At 46.7% G+C, this 17,780-nt stretch overlaps 1 protein-coding gene across 1 annotated transcript in view; it reads right to left on the bottom strand.

The window, feature by feature from the left end:
• The window catches only part of LOC144752160 (V-set and immunoglobulin domain-containing protein 4-like), a 345,686-nt gene that overhangs the window by 208,429 nt on the left and 119,477 nt on the right, over window positions 1–17,780 (bottom strand). Inside the window, exons 3-4 of the mRNA XM_078640087.1 lie at window positions 8,711–8,998; window positions 8,077–8,193 (exon numbers count right to left, since the gene is read on the bottom strand). Of these exons, the coding sequence (XP_078496213.1) occupies window positions 8,077–8,193; window positions 8,711–8,998 (405 nt within the window). The remainder of the gene's footprint in view (window positions 1–8,076; window positions 8,194–8,710; window positions 8,999–17,780) is intronic.

Genomic DNA, 17,780 nt, shown 5'->3' with positions numbered 1-17,780 from the left:
GAATGTATATAGCGGATGTATGACATTACAACGCAGGCTATCACAACGCCTGCCTTTACAACGCGGTTTTTACATCGCAAACCTTTACAACGCATAGCGCTTAGAGGTGCTGGATAGTGGTAAGTATAATTTTCTATTCCAACTCCAGTCCCCGTGGACACTAGGGAAGGTGTTGGATAGAAAATTAAACTTATTGCGTATCCTAGAGCGCTCCCCAGCGCAATGCGTTGTAATGGTTTGTGTTGTAATGACCGTGTTGTAATGGTAGTGCGTTGTAATAGTTTCGTTGTAAAGGTTGTTCACCGTATATAGCTACATGCTGGCCTTCAGGAACAGACTAGGAGTTTCAGGCAACTTGCTGAGGCAAATCTGGAAACCAGCCAGGAGGAGATGAAGCGTTGGTACGACCAGAATGCCACTCTGGTAGAGCTTCAGCCTGGACAAAAGGTATGGGTCTTGGCCCCAGTGGAGCCTTGTGCACTCCAGGACAAGTGGACCGGCCCCTTTGAGGTTGTGGAGCGCAAGAGTCCTGTTACCTATTTGGTCGACTTGCAATCTCCCAAGAAACTCTTGAGGGTCCTACATGTCAACCGCCTTAAGCCCCACTTGGAGAGCTCCGAAGTGGGCATGCTCTTGGTAACAGATGCTGGAATGGAGGAGGAGACTGAGCCTCTTCCTGACCTCCTGGCCACCAGAGAGCAAGATGGGTCAGTGGATGGAGTTAACCTCTCTCCCACCTTGACCCCTGAGCAACAGAATGATTGCCGCCAGCAGCTGGGACAGTTTTCTGATCTGTTATCCCTGGTTCCTAGTATCACAGATTGGTGCGTCCATGATGTGGATACAGGAGACAGCTTACCCAAGAAGCACAAGGCTTACAGGGTGACTGACAGGGTAAGGGCCTGCATCAAAGAGGAGGTCTCAAAGATGCTTGCTCTTGGGGTGATTGAGTCCTCCAGCAGTGCTTGGGCCAGCCCAGTGGTCTTGGTCCCGAAGGCTGCAGCGCCGGGTGCCACACCCGAACTCCAGTTCTGTGTGGACTATAGAGGACTCAATTCAGTCACAAAGACTGACGCGCACCCCATCCCCAGAGCTGATGAGCTCATTGATCGGTTAGGGGCTGCCCGGTACCTCAGCACGTTTGACTTGACGTCTGGGCACTGGCAGATCGTCTTGACTGATGGGGCAAAAGAGAGGTCAGCATTCTCCACACCAGATGGGCATTTCCAGTTCCGGGTTATGCCATTTGGGATGAAGAATGCCCCTGCCACCTTTCAGAGGTTGGTCAACCAGGTGTTGGTTGGGCTGGATGAGTTCAGTCCCGCCAACCTGGATGACATCGCAGTGTTCAGTGTCACATGGGAAGAACATCTGCGCCACCTCTGGGAAGTGTTGATGGCACTGCGCAAGGCAGGCCTCACGATCAAGGCGAGCGAGTGCCGGATCGGGCAGGGTTCTGTGGTGTACTTGGGCCACCAAGTTGGGAGCGGCCAGGTGGCGCCCCTTCAGCCTAAGATTGAAACCATCTTGGCTTGGGAACCCCCCAACACCCAGACAGAGGTGAGAGCCTTTTTAGGACTCACAGGGTACTACAGGAGGTTTGTCAAGGAGTATGGCAACATTGTTGCACACTTGACAGAGCTGACTTCCAGGAAGCAGCCCAAGAAAGTGATCTGGACTGACACCTGTCAGAAAGCTTTTGAGACCCTGAAAACTGCCATGTGCACGGCACCAATGCTCCTGGCCCCCAACTTCTCCAAAGAGTTCCTTGTGCAGACAGACGCTTCAGAGCATGGTGTAAGTGTGGGCCAAAAATCTGTTCCGCTAGTGGAATTTGTGGACTTTCGGCAATTTCGCGATCCACGAATCTCGCGAAATTGCCCAAAAATCCACAAATCTGCTCACGGGCGGATTTTTTTTTTGGGCCCACAGGAAGCACTTACAGTTAAGGCAGGTGCTCGAGTTGAAGCTAACTTTGTAACCATTTTAGAATGGCGCCGGCAAGCTGCCAGAGTAGATGTTGCAACTTCAACTCTGGCAGCTTGCCGGCGCCATTCTAAAATGGTTACAAAGTTAGCTTCAACTCGGGCACCTGCCTTAACTCTGTAAGTGCTTCCTGTGGGCCAAAAATTAAACCTCAACAGGAAGCACTTACAGATATAAATAAAGCAGGTGCCCGAATTGAAGCTCAAATTCAGTAACGTTTTAATCAGCCCAAAACATTAGTGAGCACAGTTGAGGCTGGGCAAGTGTGCTTTAACCCCATATCTGCAGTCGAAAATTAGCTGTAATACTTGAGGGAGGTCTTTGCATCCATGAGTTTCTCGAGCGCAACCCCCGTGTAGTTCCTGTGACCAGGAGGCTGCTTTCTCCTCATCTGCTGCCCTGCTCACTCTCTGACCCTTTAAAGACAAGAGGCATGTTGACACGCATAGAAGCCCGGCACCACACACTAGCGGTATCAAACATCTTCCCGCCCTTTCCCAACTATGATGGACAGCTCACTCAAGGGACCTCGGCGCCTTTTGGCGCGGTGGCAAAGTTACAGGCACACAGGGTCACTGGAGGCAAATCTTCAGGCCCTTTACGCAGCTGTAGTGTAGGAAAAGCACTATACATTTACCCAACAAGGTAGCATTTACTGATTAGCCAGTAGAAAGTACTCCAGTTGAGTAGAGGTATTGCACAAAACGGTGGCATCTTTGTGGATAACTATGCAGGGCAGGATTCATTCTGGCACGAGGCTCCTGTCACAAAAATTAAACAGGAAGCACTTACAGATATAAAGCAGGTGCCCGAGTTGAAGCTCAAATTCAGTAACGTTTTAATCAGCCCAAAACATTAATGAGCACGGTCGAGGCTGGGCAAGTGTGCTTTAACCCCATATCTGCAGTCGAAAATTAGCTGTAATATTCGAGGGGGGTCTTTGCATTCATGAGTTTCACGAGCGCAATCCCAGTGTAGTTCCTGTGACCAGGAGGCTGTTTCCTCCTCACCCGCTGCCCTGCTCGCTCTCTGACCCTTTATACACAAGTGGCATGTTGACACGCATAGAAGCCCCGCACCACACACTAGCGGTATCAAACGTCTTCCCGCCCTTTCCCAACTATGATGGACAGCTCACTCAAGGGACATCGACGCCTTTTGGCGTGGTGGCAAGGTTACAGGCACACATGGTCAGTGGAGACAAATCTTCTGGCCCTTTACGCAGCTGTAGGGTAGGAAAAGCACTATACATTTACCCAACGAGGAAGCACTTACTTATTAGCCAGTAGAGTACTCCAGTTGAGTAGAGTGCAAATCGCAAAAAAATCCGCGAGATCGCGGGAAAATCCGCGAATTCGCAGATTTTTCGTGAATTTTGCGGACCGCAGATCCGTAAAATTCACCCATACTTAGCATGGTGTAGGAGCGGTTCTCTCACAGATGACTGAGGAGGGCTTTGACCAACCCGTAGCCTTCATCAGTAAAACGTTACTTCCACGGGAACAGAGGTGGAGTGCAATTGAGCGTGAGGCTTTTTCTGTGGTCTGGGCACTGAAGAAGCTAAGACCCTACCTGTTTGGGACTCACTTCCGGGTTCAGACAGACCACAGGCCCCTCAGATGGTTGATGCAAATGAGGGGTGAGAATCCAAAGCTGTTGAGGTGGTCCATTTCCCTACAGGGTGTCGATTTCCCGGTGGAACATCGCCCTGGTTCAGACCACGCCAACGCTGATGGTCTGTCCAGATTTTTCCGCCTTAGTGATGAGAGCTCCCTGGGATAGGGGAGTTCTCCCCACATTTCAGCTGGGGGGTACACGTGTTAGACCTGGCACCATTGGCGTGGGTCTCCCTTCCATTTTGTTGCTGTTGCCTCATGTGTTTTTGCTAGTTTTAGCTGCTCAGAGCACTGTGGCAACCAGTGCCACAGTGCAAGTGCTCCCTGTGTAAAATGTACCTATTGATTGGATTCCATGATTGGCTTATTTGGTTTACTGTCAGACTCCAGTAAAGTGCACCAGTTGTGCCCAGGGCTTGTAACTCCAAATACTGCTAGTGGGCTTGCAGCACTGGTTGTGCCACCCACAGAAGCAGCCTTGTAAAATATGTCTAAGGTCTGCCATTGCCGAACCTGCGTGCAGTCTGGTACTGTCATGCTGACTGGGCAAGTGCACCTACTGGCCAGTCCCTAAACCTTCCCTTAACTTCATATTAGTCACCCCTATGGTAGGCCCAAGGGCAGGGTGCATTGTAAGCATAAGGTAGGACAAGCCCTGATGTGTGTGGCATGTCCTAATAGTGGAATATAGCCATTTTCGTTTTTCACTATTGCAAGGCTACCTGTTCTCCATAGGCCTGAATGAGCTGCTGGAATTATTACACTCTATAATCCTAACAGACTCAGAGAACATGGTAGAAATTCAAGTTTAGTATGTGTGACGGGCGGGTCAGACGACTGAGGGGTCCGAAGAAGTACAGGACTGGTGGTCCGCCATCCCCCTCTCACCCACCTATGTACCCTCTATGCAGCAACCCCCTCCTGCTGACGAATGGATACAGGACGGACGACCCCCTTGGTGGCAGGATGACGAAACAACACACGGCTCCTTTAACCCGACTCCTCCTTGATGTGACATCATCACGCAGGACCCGTCAAGAACAAGCGGAACCAGGAAGTCGGCGGACGACGTTTCCCTGGAGGTGGAAGGAGTGGAAGGCGAGAGAGCGGAGTGGAGAGCAGTGATACCGGAGGAAGAAGACGAAGCGAAGGAGAGGTGTGCGGAACGGAGGAGCATCGACGGCAAGCCAGGAGGCCAACGTCCCTACGAGTCGCCCCACCATGTTCCCGCAGGAGGAGCGTGGCTCGACCAGGTACAGGGGAAGGTAGCGGGTTGGGTGGGAAGACGCAACCCTCCTGCTTAGCAAAACACCCCGCCACATGTGTACAGACTTCCTTGTACATAGTGTAAATACTGTAAATATCCTACCTCCCGATCATGAGCACCAATCCTCTTCAACGCCCTCCTCACTAGAAACCCCGGAGCACCAGAGCACTCGGTTTCCCTCACTCCCGGTCCCTGCTGAAAAGCAAGAGGACGGTTGTCCTAAATCTCTGTTTCTTTTCTTTTGGGGCAACAACACCTCCGGAGCCACCTTGGTCGATAAGGCTTGTTGAAGATACCCCAAGAGCCTGGAGCCCCCGCGTCAGACCAGGACGGATCCTGCCGCGTTCGCCAGGGAAGGACTGACCAGCAGAAAGCGACGAGTGTTTATAAAAATAAAGCCATCGCTTAAACATACGACTACCGCCTCTGCGTCAGTTCCTTCTGCCCCACTTGCCCCACAACAGTATGCCTGAACTCAGAATAATAAAATACATCTTTTAGTAAAGTTTATTTTAATATCCTGTGTTTGCAAATACCACTTCTAGAAAGTTGGTCTTTGCTTGCCTAACCATTTCAGCCTAGGATGTGTATCTGCTGTCTGGTTTCTGTGAGTGACAGGGCTGGGGAATTCCAGGAGACAGGCTGGGGCAGTCCGGTGGTGAATAGGGAGATTACATCCAGATGGGTGGGGGGAGTGCACCTGGAATCTGAATAGGGCTGTGCTCTGCCCCCACAATGCTGGCTCCACCTCCTGTGGAGCGTCTGATGTCTCTGCCCTGCACACTGAAAAGACAAGCCAGAGTCCTGTAAATAAAGTGCTCCAAAACTGGGCTCAACTGGGCAAAAGAACAAAAGATTTGTGGTATAAATATTGGAGCCCTGCTCCTAAGAAATTAGATCCTGCTTGAACCAAGAAGAAACCTCTGCCCGAAGAGAAGGAACTGGGAAAGCAGTAAGGAGGAGTGCTGTCCCTGACCTGGGGATTGGCCTGAAGTGGTTGCCTTGCTGCAAGAGGAGAGGAAAAGACTGAAAGAGACTTTGCTCAACTTGTGCTTCTAACAGATCTCCAAGGGCTTGTGGGTGAGCTTGCCCCCTGAACGGAGTCCCAGGACTATTGGACTCCCCCCCTGCCTTCACAGCGCCGTGTCAGGGCCTGCATCAAAGAGGAGGTCTCAAAGATGCTTGCTCTTGGGGTGATTGAGTCCTCCAGCAGTGCTTGGGACAGCCCAGTGGTCTTGGTCCCGAAGGCTGCAGCGCCGGGTGCCACACCCGAACTCCGGTTCTGTGTGGACTATAGGGGACTCAATTCAGTCACAAAGACTGACGCGCACCCCATCTCCAGAGCTGATAAGCTTATTGATCGGTTAGGGGCTGCCCGGTACCTCAGCACATTTGACTTGACGTCTGGGGCAGATCGCCTTGACTGATGGGGCAAAAGAGAGGTCAGCATTCTCCACACCAGATGGGCATTTCCAGTTCCGGGTTATGCCATTTGGGATGAATAATGCCCCTGCCACCTTTCAGAGGTTGGTCAATCAGGTGTTGGTTGGACTGGATGAGTTCAGTGCCGCCTACCTGGGTGACATTGCAGTGTTCAGTGCGAGTTGGGAGGAACATCTGCGCCACCTCTGTTGTTGGCACTGCGGAGAGCAGGCCTCACGATTAAGGCGAGTAAGTGCCAGATCGGGCAGCGTTCTGTGCTGTACTTGGGACACCAAGTTTGGAGCGGCCAAGGGGTATGGCAACATCGTTGCACCCTTGACAGAGCTGACTTCCAGGAAGAAGCCCAAGAAAGTGATCTGGACTGACACCTGTCAGAAAGCTTTTGAGACCCTGAAAACTGCCATGTGCACGGCGCCCGTGCTCCTGGCCCCCAACTTCTCCAAAGAACGCCTTGTGCAGACAGACGCTTCAGAGCATGGTGTAAATGTGGGCTAAAAATCCGTTCCGCTCCCGCAATTTGTGGATTTTCGCCAATTTCGCGATCCACGAATCTCGCGAAATTGCCCAAAAATCCGCAAATCCGCTAGCGGGCGGATTTTATTTTGGGCCCACAGGAAGCACTTACAGTTAAGGCAGGTGCTCGAGTTGAAGCTAACTTTGTAACCATTTTAGAATGGCGCCGGCAAGCTGCCAGAGTAGATGTTGCAACTTCAACTCTGGCAGCTTGCTGGCGCCACTCTAAAATGGTTACAAAGTTAGCTTCAACTCGGACACCTGCCTTAACTCTGTAAGTGCTTCCTGTGGGCCAAAAATTAAACCTCAACAGGAAGCACTTACAGATATAAATAAAGCAGGTGCCCGAGTTGAAGCTCAAATTCAGTAACGTTTTAATCAGCCCAAAACATTAGTGAGTACGGTTGAGGCTGGGCAAGTGTGCTTTAACCCCATATCTGCCGTCGAAAATTAGCTGTAATACTTAAGGGAGGTCATTGCATCCATGAGTTTCTCGAGCGCAACCCCTGTGTAGTTCCTGTGACCACGAGGCTGCTTTCTCCTCATCTGCTGCCCTGCTCGCTCTCTGACCCTTTATACACAAGAGGCATGTTGACACGCATAGAAGCCCCGCACTACACACTAGTGGTATCAAACGTCTTCGCTCCCTTTCCCAACTATGATGGACATGCCCTGACAAAAGCCTCCCACTCCCTTTCAAACCCCCCCTACCCCAAATAACAAAGGATCATTGAGGCCATCACAGATGTCCTGGGGTGTTTTCACACTTCTTTATAGACATCAACTCCTTACTGCCTAAGAAAACGAGATGAAAATTCCTAGTTTACAGTGGTTTTCAGTTTGTATCCCCTGCCACTGTGTGAGTTTGGCTCCTCACTGGGTGACATTGTTAAGGGAGCCAAAATCGTGTGACACATGGTGGCACCTTGTGAACTGGCAGCTCTGGTGTTATTCTCCTTACCAACCTTGTCACTCTTTAACAGGTATGGATGGTACTGGGCTAATCCAATGCTTTAAAACTCAGGTAGAAAAACACACACATTTGAGGTGAGCAGATTTGGAGTGTTGGTAGGTGCGTAAAGTGTTCCATATTAAGGAGCTGCTCTCCACCTAAGTCTTGAAACTACCCGGGGGAACCTGCTCTTTTTTGCATACCTTGCACTGCCTGTGACTCCAAAATGCTATCATGTATCAAATCCATGTGCTTCTAATTACAGAATTATCAAAACACTGACTATATAAAAATGGTACCATTTGTGGAGGATGGTGCTTCGGTGCGATGTGTACTGCCAGACCCTTTCGTGGGGACTGTGCCTTCCATGCTACCCATGCCTGAATTTGGTGTGGTTACCTGTGGAACTGTATCATCTGTTAAAAAAATATGTTTCTCAAGAAGTACATCTTCTTTGTTTCTTACCGTCTCACCAACTCTTCTGCCAATGGGAAACATTCATTAAATACATGAAGTCATAAGGATCTTTAAGCTCAGGTTAACACAGTAAAGGCATTGGAAGACAGTGATCAATTAGCGAAGTTTCCTAATAACACCACCAACAGCAGCATTCAGCTCATCACCTCCCAATTCATTGACTACATCTTACTCAATTTGTAATAACCAACAGCAAGGAGAAGATAACGGTCCTCAAGCTCATGACATTTAAAAAACAGACCGCTTTTTTGGTGTCTACATCTTTTTATGCAAACAAATCCAGTAAGGTGGAAGCCTGTGTGTTTCTAATGGATATCCTGAAAATTAGAATGGATAGGACTTCACTAGCATGACCAGTCCAAAATACATGATGGCCATGTATGCCACTATCTGCAAGACATACAGTTTACAAAAACGAGAAAGCAGCGATTTGGATCAGCATATTTCATTTCTGACCTGTCACGCTTAGATGCAGTTCATCACTTTGCTGCCTTGTCTTTGTAGGAATCCGGTTCTCCGCCTCACAATAGTAGGTCCCAGAATAAGATGTTTGAAAGTTCTCGATAAGGAGAACAACGCCTCTTGACTGAAAGACTCCTTGACGTCCAGGTGCCTGGTCCCTCTTGTACCATCTATAAGTAATCGGAGGTGAGCCTTCCGCAGAACATGTGAGGTTCACTGTGGCTCCTTCAGACACTTCAAGTAAGGATCCTTCAGGTTGGATCAAAGGCTTAGTCACTACAACTAAAATAAAAAGCACAATAGAGTTAAAGTAGAAACCAGATTTCTTTTTATGGTATGTAGCAGCATCTTTATCTTCAAATTCACCCGCTTCGGCTGCTCGGCCACTCTACCCCTCTCCCCCTACCCACTCCGCCCCTCACAACTCCACTCTGTCCTACTGGGACTGGATTTCTTCAGTGTTGATCTTTGCATTGGGCCTAAATTTGCAGAATTTCAGCCTTAGCGTTCGCTATTTGGCAGCGAACAAAGTAGGTAAGTTGAAACCTACTAGCAAAAAAAGGAATCGCAAAATTGTGATTCCTTAAATACAATGCACAAAAGAAAGTGCACTTTAGCCTTAAGGAATTGCTAATTACCACCAACTTCAAGTTGTTGGTAATTAGCGATTTCCTTTAAAAAAGTCTTTAGGGCATGTATGTGGGCCATTTCAGGGGTGCAACAAGGTGTCCTTTTGGAACCCTGGCACCCTTGAAATTGCTCCCGCAATTTGCGAGTGCCTCTTGGTGACTCGCCAATTGCGGGAGCAATTCCTATTTATTCCTATGGGCCTCTTGGCCCATAGTAATGAATGGGAAGGTAGTCCTTAATTGCGAATCGCAATTTGCGATTCACAATTAAGGAATATTAAGGAATCGCATAAAATATTGCGATTCCTACCTACATGGCATTTTGCGATTCCTTAATAGCGATTCCCTAAAAATCGCTATTAAGGAATTGCAACCATGCATTTACCTACATCTAGCCCTTTGTTTCTGTCTTATGGGTTGGGCTTAACTGCCTGCAATTTATTTCTCACCAGACTTAATCCTCTTTAATGAAAGTGACCAACTTTGCTTTGCCATTTTACCTATGCCAACTGCTGCTTCTTCTTCTTTGTTTCTGCAATCATTCACATCAAATTGGTTGAACATCACTGAATATGTTATGCATGTAACAAAACTCAAAACTTAAGGTAACAAAGGTTATAGTTGTTGTGATTTAGCAACCTGGGGCCACAAGTATCAAAAATCCATTTGGCATTCCTTGAATAGCGAATTTTAGGTAATCGCTATTTAAAGGATGTACAATGGTATGTAAGAAAATATGGATTACTTAATATTGATTTCTTAAGATTCACAATTGCAGTTAGGTAATCGCTATTTGGTAATAGTATTCCATTGTTTCCGATGAGCCTAAAGGCCCATAGATGTAAATGGATTTATCAAATGGGTTTGTTTTACCTAATTTGCGATTACATAGTTGGTAATTGCAAATTAGGTAATGCAATACCAAAGGTGCCCGGGGGTCTATGTCACCCCTGAAGCACCCCAAAAAAATGTTCACATCTAAAGCATGCCTTTGCTGTAGGGGCATGAGAGCGCTACATTGCACTTTAAAAAATTCATTTTTGCACAAGGTTACCATCGACTTGGAGTGAATGTTAATAGCATTTTCTTAATGCAGAGTTTTCATTTAGAAAATGCTTTGTACACGCGCTAGTCCCTATTTTCCGTCTCAATTTTAGGTAATTACAATTTTAGTGATTACCTAGAATTGCAACTATAAAGCCTTTCATAAATCTTGAAAGGCTATTTTGCATTCGCAAGCAGACGGAATTACCGATTTGTACCGTTTGGAAATGCAAAATTGTTTGATACATGTGGCCCTAAAATCCCAAGTAATGGGCCATTTATGGTTACCGTCCCTACCTTTACCCTAAGACACCTCCCATGTATATATAATTAGAGGACTTGTGGGTGTTGTGGTCAGGTAGATATGTTCTATTAGTGGATGGGCAGCAGTGGCCAGCCATTTCCTATTAAGAATTTCCAGTAATATTCATGTGCAGGAATCCTGTGCTGGGGAGAGTGAGTGTGTAACCTTTGAGTATGAGAGCCTCGCTGATGTTTGGGCCCTCAACAATCTAGAACTTTATCGTTAAAGGTCAGCATTTGCTCATAAAACTGCAGTCCTCTGATGAGGACTGGATAAAGTGGGTCATTCATTTGTAAACTGCACCCTTTAAAGACAGCACATTTCTTTCCTCTAGAACAATACGTCCTGAGCTATGGTCTCCATGCCGTCACTTGTGCTCAGAGAAAGTAGACTGGTTGTGGCTCCAGCGCCTCCAGAGGAGGTTACATCTCTGGGCTGGTTGTAGGAAGCAATGTTTGGCACCTGTTACTTTTGTGAATGTCTGTTCCTTTCTGAATGCCAGCATGGGGTGTGCTTGTTGACACACAACTACTCTTTATCCTCCAGCCGGGCACTGGAGCTGTGTTTAAGCAGCTGCAAAGGTTTCCACTTAGTTATGGACTTACCACACTTGCCATATTTGTCACCATCTGTTGCTTACTTTGCATATTTCAACAAAAAATAGATGTCACTCATGGTGCAACACATTGGCTGATCCTTTACAATAGTTAACATGTCACTTTTCGATAGTGGATTGCAGCATTCTGATGTAAAACTAGTATTTATGAGGAGAAACTTTTGCCCAGACAGTATTTATGTCAACAGCAGATGGACTGGGGAAAATAACCCAGCAAATAAACCCTTATATTTTTTAATGTAATTCAGACTCTTGGGAAGTGATGATTCTTTTTTTGGTATGCAAATGTTTGGTTGCTTATTCACACAAATACATGTTGTAGCAGAGTCAATGTTCTCAGCAGTTGTTTCCGAAAGGACACTCAGGGGCTGATTAGGCAGTTGAAGCATTATTTATCACTCCTGATAAATAACGATACCACAGGATACATTATTTATCAGTGCTACAAATAACACTTATTATGAATTTATGGGAAATAGCATGTGGATTTTGGTGTTTAACCCACCAAAATGTGCATGAGACGGTATGTACAGTGGGGCATATTTACAAGCCCCTTGAGACGCCAGTGGGTCTCTTTTTGTGGCACACCGGCTGCTTTTTTGCGCCATATTTACAAAGTGATACATCCAGGGAGATGCGTCACGTATGACAGAAATGTCATAATAGAAGTGCGCCAGAACCTGCTGCACCACGTATGTATTCATATATGCAAGGTAGGCGTTTCTGCATAAGTTTTGCTGAAATTCTGATGCAGGGATATTTACAAGGATTTCTTTAAATGACTAATGCCAGGGAAGCGTGGCACACTTGTCCAAATAGAAGTCTCTGCGCCTCACAAACTCACACGTAGAAGAGAAGGCTGGCAGAACAGTCTCGCAACAAAACTGACATCGACCTCCTAATATTGCAGCTGGGAGTTGGATGGAGAAGACTACAACCACCACCAGCCTAACCACCACAATGTCCTCCACCACCGCAAAGGCAGTGCAGAAGAAGGGTGTGCATCTACCGGCAGAGGACCATCTTCATTAGGCTCAGGGACGATGAAGTCATAACATATTACCGCCTCCGGAGGAAGTCAATTGTGAAATTGTTGCAACAGATGGAACCATGGCATCAAGCACCAATTGCCAGGGTCAACAACATTCCACCCCAGGTTATGCTCCTGACTGTATTACACTTTTTAGCCTCAGGCTCGTTCCAGACAACATTTGGACGAGTAACAGGCATATCTCAGTCAACGTTCTCTGCCTTCCTACCATCTGCCCTGGATGCCATAATTCACCTCACACCACAGTACCTCCACTTTCCACACATTTGCAGATCAAACAAGGCGTTTATGCCATTGCAGGCTTCCCACATGTCTTTGGGGCTATGGACTACATGTATGTGCAACTGGTTCCTCTTCCTGCAACTGCCCATCTCTAATGGAACAGGAAGCACACTTGCTCAATAAATGTCCAGGCTGTTGTGGACCATCGGGGACTATTTACAAATGTACTGGCCAAATTCCCAGGAAGTGTGTATTATGCATACATTTTCTTAAACTGTATTATTAATGATAGTTTCAAAAATGGACAATATGGCAATGGACTACATGTAGGTAAGTAACATCACATTTGCCTACACACCCACCAACTGCCAGAATTGTTGGACATCCAACACAACTCTGTGTACAGAAATGCAGATAGGGCAATGAGTACAAGGGCCATGCATCATATGTGCACCACAGCACAGGTCTACAAATAACCCTCAGGTCGCACAAGCCAACACATATAAAACCACCATGGTTGCCGTAGAAGGTGCAATGGAACAGAGGTAAGAATGCACAACATGCAGTGTAGTATCATTGTGTGCAAGAAAGTGATGACAAGGGGGTTGTGTGCTGAGGCCACTGGCCACTACAATGGTTTGTCAAGCACCCTTGCTACATTGTAGCAAGGTGCCTGCGCTGGTGCTAGGCTGCTTTTTAGCACCAACGCCATGGAAAACACAGGGGTGCACTGTATTCCTGTAAAACGGCGCATCTCTGGGTTTGGAAATTGTCAGAGTGTGGCTTTGGCAGAGTTAGTGTAACACTGTGGATTAAAAGCAGTGCAAGAGCGGTCTGAAATAATGTGCGAACGCGCTGGTCAAAGCAAAAGGAGGGTCTACATGTTTCAGCCAATCAAGATCACAAATTGGTCATGACTTCCTCAGGGCCTGGTTGTTACTACTACTGCATCACTAGGTGATTGAAAATGCATAAAAAATATATTTTTACCAAAAGAATTGGAACGATACCACCAACTTATACCTATGTAATATTTTTTGTAGGCACTACAGGGATATGTGGGAACACCCGTATGTAATCGGAAGGACTACCCACCGCTCCTGGTAACAACTCGGGGCATGAGGCAACGCTCTGTCCATCGCTACATCGGACCCAAAACAGGTTGTCACGACAATGTCAGCACACCGAACACACACAACATGTCATGTAATGTGAAGCATGTGCCATTGTATTGAAATTGTTCTGATCAAAGATATTGCCTACAGACGTGGTTGATGACCCCATATGGACACCCCCAGACAGATGCCAAAAAGGTCTACAATCATGCGCACAGCCCAACTTGCAGCATAGTAGAGCAAAGCTTTGGCCAGCTCAAGGGCAGGTTTAGGTGTTTGGATCTATCTGGGGAAGGTTGCTATACTCAGCCCCATAGTATGTAGGATGATCCTAGTGTGTGCCATACTACACAACATATGTGTGAGCACCAGTGTGCCAAGGTATGGTGAAGAACAACCCCTGGACCAAATGGAGGATGATGAGAATGCAGAAGCTGATGGCAGGAACATCCACAACACTGCTGCAGGGATACGTTGACACACACATTGTCCAAGAATTGTTTACATGACCCACATTTCTGTCATGTATCCACCAACCAACACTCCACTAAGCCAATGAATACAATTTTAATTCTACAAATATGACTTGTAAGTGTGTGATTGCGACCAGGCCATGAGACACATCAACTGTATGGCATTCCAATTGTTATCAATAGGTCAAAATAACAGTTCATGAGATGAAAGTCATAAAACAAGTTCACTCCAAAACCAACTATGCACAGATCATTGTAATGGGATGTATCACATAAGTGCTTAAGACATTTCGACAGCAATGTGTCATGAGTGAACACACCTTGGAGAAACAAGTGTTGCATTTGAAGGAAAGTTGACTTCTCCCAAGGCTTACGTGACGTTTTTGTCCCAAAAGTGACATTTTCTGGTCACATGTGACGCATTTGAAGGAAAGGTGACTTTTCCCAAGGCTTACGTGACTTTTGTGTCCCAAAAGTGACATTTGCTAGTCACATGCCGCATTTAAATAAAAGGTGACTTTACCCAAGGCTTACATGATGTATCAATTGAAAATGTGATGCGTCAGTCAAAAATGTAACGCATGTCTCGAAAAAGTGACCTCGCCCATAGTAACTGTGGCGATACATATGGAAAGCGATGTATCAAGTCCAAACGTCACCCATTCAGTGAATGTTAGAAAAAGTGATGATAATGGGACGCATCTGTGTCATAATCATTCTACAGATATGCTTCTAGATCAGGGAAATGGGGGTGAGACAAATAGTCATTGGTACTTCTGCTGGATGTTAAGTCAAAAAACTATACGTAGGCGGGACAAATTACGCTGATGTAGAAAACGTGATGCATCTCCACAGGAAATTATGCAATGGCACAGCAAAATCAGTAAATACACTGTTACTTTCTATTTCACTTTGACTCTCTAGGTGTGTGCTTGGTGGAGGAGGGATTTATGTAGAGGAGAGAGTTTGTCTGGAGATTAGTGCTGTAAAGTTTTGTCTGTCCTGTCTACAAAGTAAGTATTTTCCTGTCATTGATTTTGTGTACTTTTATGTCTTGTGTTGTGGGGTCTTTGTCAATTTTGGGATCAATAGTCATAGGGGTAGAAGTTGATATTCATTAAAGTTTTTGGGGAAGTTTAATGTAGGAATATGTCTGGCAGGGCCAAGAACCTGTCCCACGACGGGTATAGGAGCCTATTTGCCACAAATACTCGAGTGTGGTGGCCGAGTCAACAAAGGCTACCCCACAATAGAAAGGTGTGGAGGTTCTTTGAGTTGGAGAGAAATGTGCACGAACTGAAGCACCAGTGGCAAGATGGGGTCATCTGTGAGAGGGATCTGCTGGATCATTTGGGCCTGGAAATTGGTGTCCCTGTTGGTAAGTCATTACATTCATTGTTGTGTGGTACATAGATACTCCTGTTTTTGGACATGTATATGGTAGGGCCGAAAGTGCACTTAAGTCACTATTGTAGAATGTGTGTGTACTACATAAATGCAACAGAAACTACAATAGTGGCATGTACACAGGGATGTAACCATAGTCATCCATGAGCACTTAGCGCTGGTTAGGCAATGTGTTGCTGCCGTGAATTGGGGCAAATTTACAGGGATTAAAGTCTGTGGGTGTACAATGTGAATTCCCACTCTGAACTGTGTGGATCACTCCTAATGTTTGTGAAGGGGACTACACTGAACATTCATCTCGACACAGGTGCTGATGTCCTTGCTGGAGTAGACAAACACGCATTGGAGTCATGGCTACAGGGTCACAAAGAGGCACCTACCATGGCCTTTCATTGCCTAGTAGCTATGGAAAGAGCCAACGCAGGGTAAGTGAGTGGGTTGGCTCAGCCTGCAATAGGGAGACGTGCTAAGGGCCCTACGATGGGTGTTCATATGTAACACCCGTGACACTTCATAAATTCCCCTACTATATTATAATGTGAAAGTGGCAATGTATCACAAAGCCTACGTCTCACCAGGGGATGTGTAAGGGAGATTCAATGAGAGAAATAACTCATGTCACGTAATTTATTTTTTATGTGTGCTGCAAGCAGCAGAACGCATAGACAGGGGACTATTACTTTGTCATTGTATTGGAGTATGAAGGTGTCCCTTCATATTTTCCCAGGCAGGCGCATTCGCACGCACTTCTTTCAGCAGAGGGCTCAGTGTCCTATGTGAAACGCACACCCAGCAGATCACCTGAGAGAGGGTTTGCGTTCCCGGGAGTGACAGGTAAGTTTCCCTTTAAATGGCAGCCTTTGCATGCATTCAGCAACAAGAAGCTCCTGCACTTGCTGCATTTGTTTTCTTCATGGAGCACGGCTGGGGGCTGATTGTTGGAAAATATTTCTGTTCATTGCAACGCATGACAGTGCTGCGAGTAACAGGAATACTTTCACAAAAGCCCACAAACAGCCCACAATCACACTCTATTAACCGCAGCGGCAATTCCGTCGCGGTGCGGCGGTTAAGCAGAGTGGGCGGGGCCGCGTCGGCCAACGGATGTTTGCAGCACTACAGAGGTAGTGTTCGCGACGGCCGTTGGCCGACAGAAGCAGCGAAGGGGTTAAGAAATTAAATGCAGCAAGTCCAAAAGCATGACGTGTGTTTTAACTTGATGCATGTTTATAAAGCGCAGCTGGGGGCTGTTTGTGAGCCTCTGTGAAAGTATTCCTGTTAATCTGAGCACTGTAATGTGCTGTAATTAACAGACATTTTTTCACAAAGACCCACAATCAGCCCCCAGCAGTGCTCCATTAACACAAAAACATGCATCAAGTTCATAAGCACAATGTGTAAAACACACATCATGCTTTTGGACTTGCTGCATTTCTTTTAGGTATAATTATAAATAAATAAGTGGCCCTACATCAGAGATCCACAAGGCCCACATTGTTTGTAGCTCCTTAACCCCTTGGATGCTGGTGACGGAACCACTCAGTCACCAGCCACGGGTGGGCTGTGCTAATGACGGAGTGGTTCCGTCAAGGCCCGGCCGCCGCGTCTGCGTGGCATTAATTTTGCGCCTGCGCGGTACGTTCTATTAAGCGGGCGGGGCCGTGACGTAACCACTACATCACAAGCACAGCACGCCCGTGGCTGGTGACGGAGTGGTTCCGTCACTAGCATGACAGTGCCGCTCGGCCCCCTTCACCCCCAGCACCGCAGCGGAATTACCACTGCTGCCAAGGGGTTAAAACCCCAACCATGAGAGACATCTGTATTTGGCTCAGTCATATATTTTAGTTTTGGGAGGTACAAGTTATGGTTTAAAAACTGTTTAAATTCGAAAATTATTCATTAAACAGTTTTGTCCTGGGCTATCAGGCGACATCTTTGACGTACAAAACAGAAAAGGATTTTTTATAGATAATCGAATGTTCTTTAGTGTTAGTGTCCCTTGAATCACCACACTGGTGGTATTTTGTCCATGGAATCACCATGCTGGTAATGGTTTGAATATATGCGCACACAGGTGATGCACATTGCGTTTCCCCAGTGCTTTGTTGAACCTTAGATCATCTTTATGACTTTTTTATATACATGAGATTATTACAGTCCAAATGTTTTTTGCAAGTGCCCAGCACTATTGTCATATTTT

The sequence above is a fragment of the Lissotriton helveticus genome, chromosome 4_2 (genome assembly GCF_964261635.1).
Source record: "Lissotriton helveticus chromosome 4_2, aLisHel1.1, whole genome shotgun sequence".
NCBI classification, from domain to species: Eukaryota; Metazoa; Chordata; class Amphibia; order Caudata; family Salamandridae; genus Lissotriton; species Lissotriton helveticus.
This window is presented reverse-complemented; position numbering and strand designations above follow the sequence as displayed.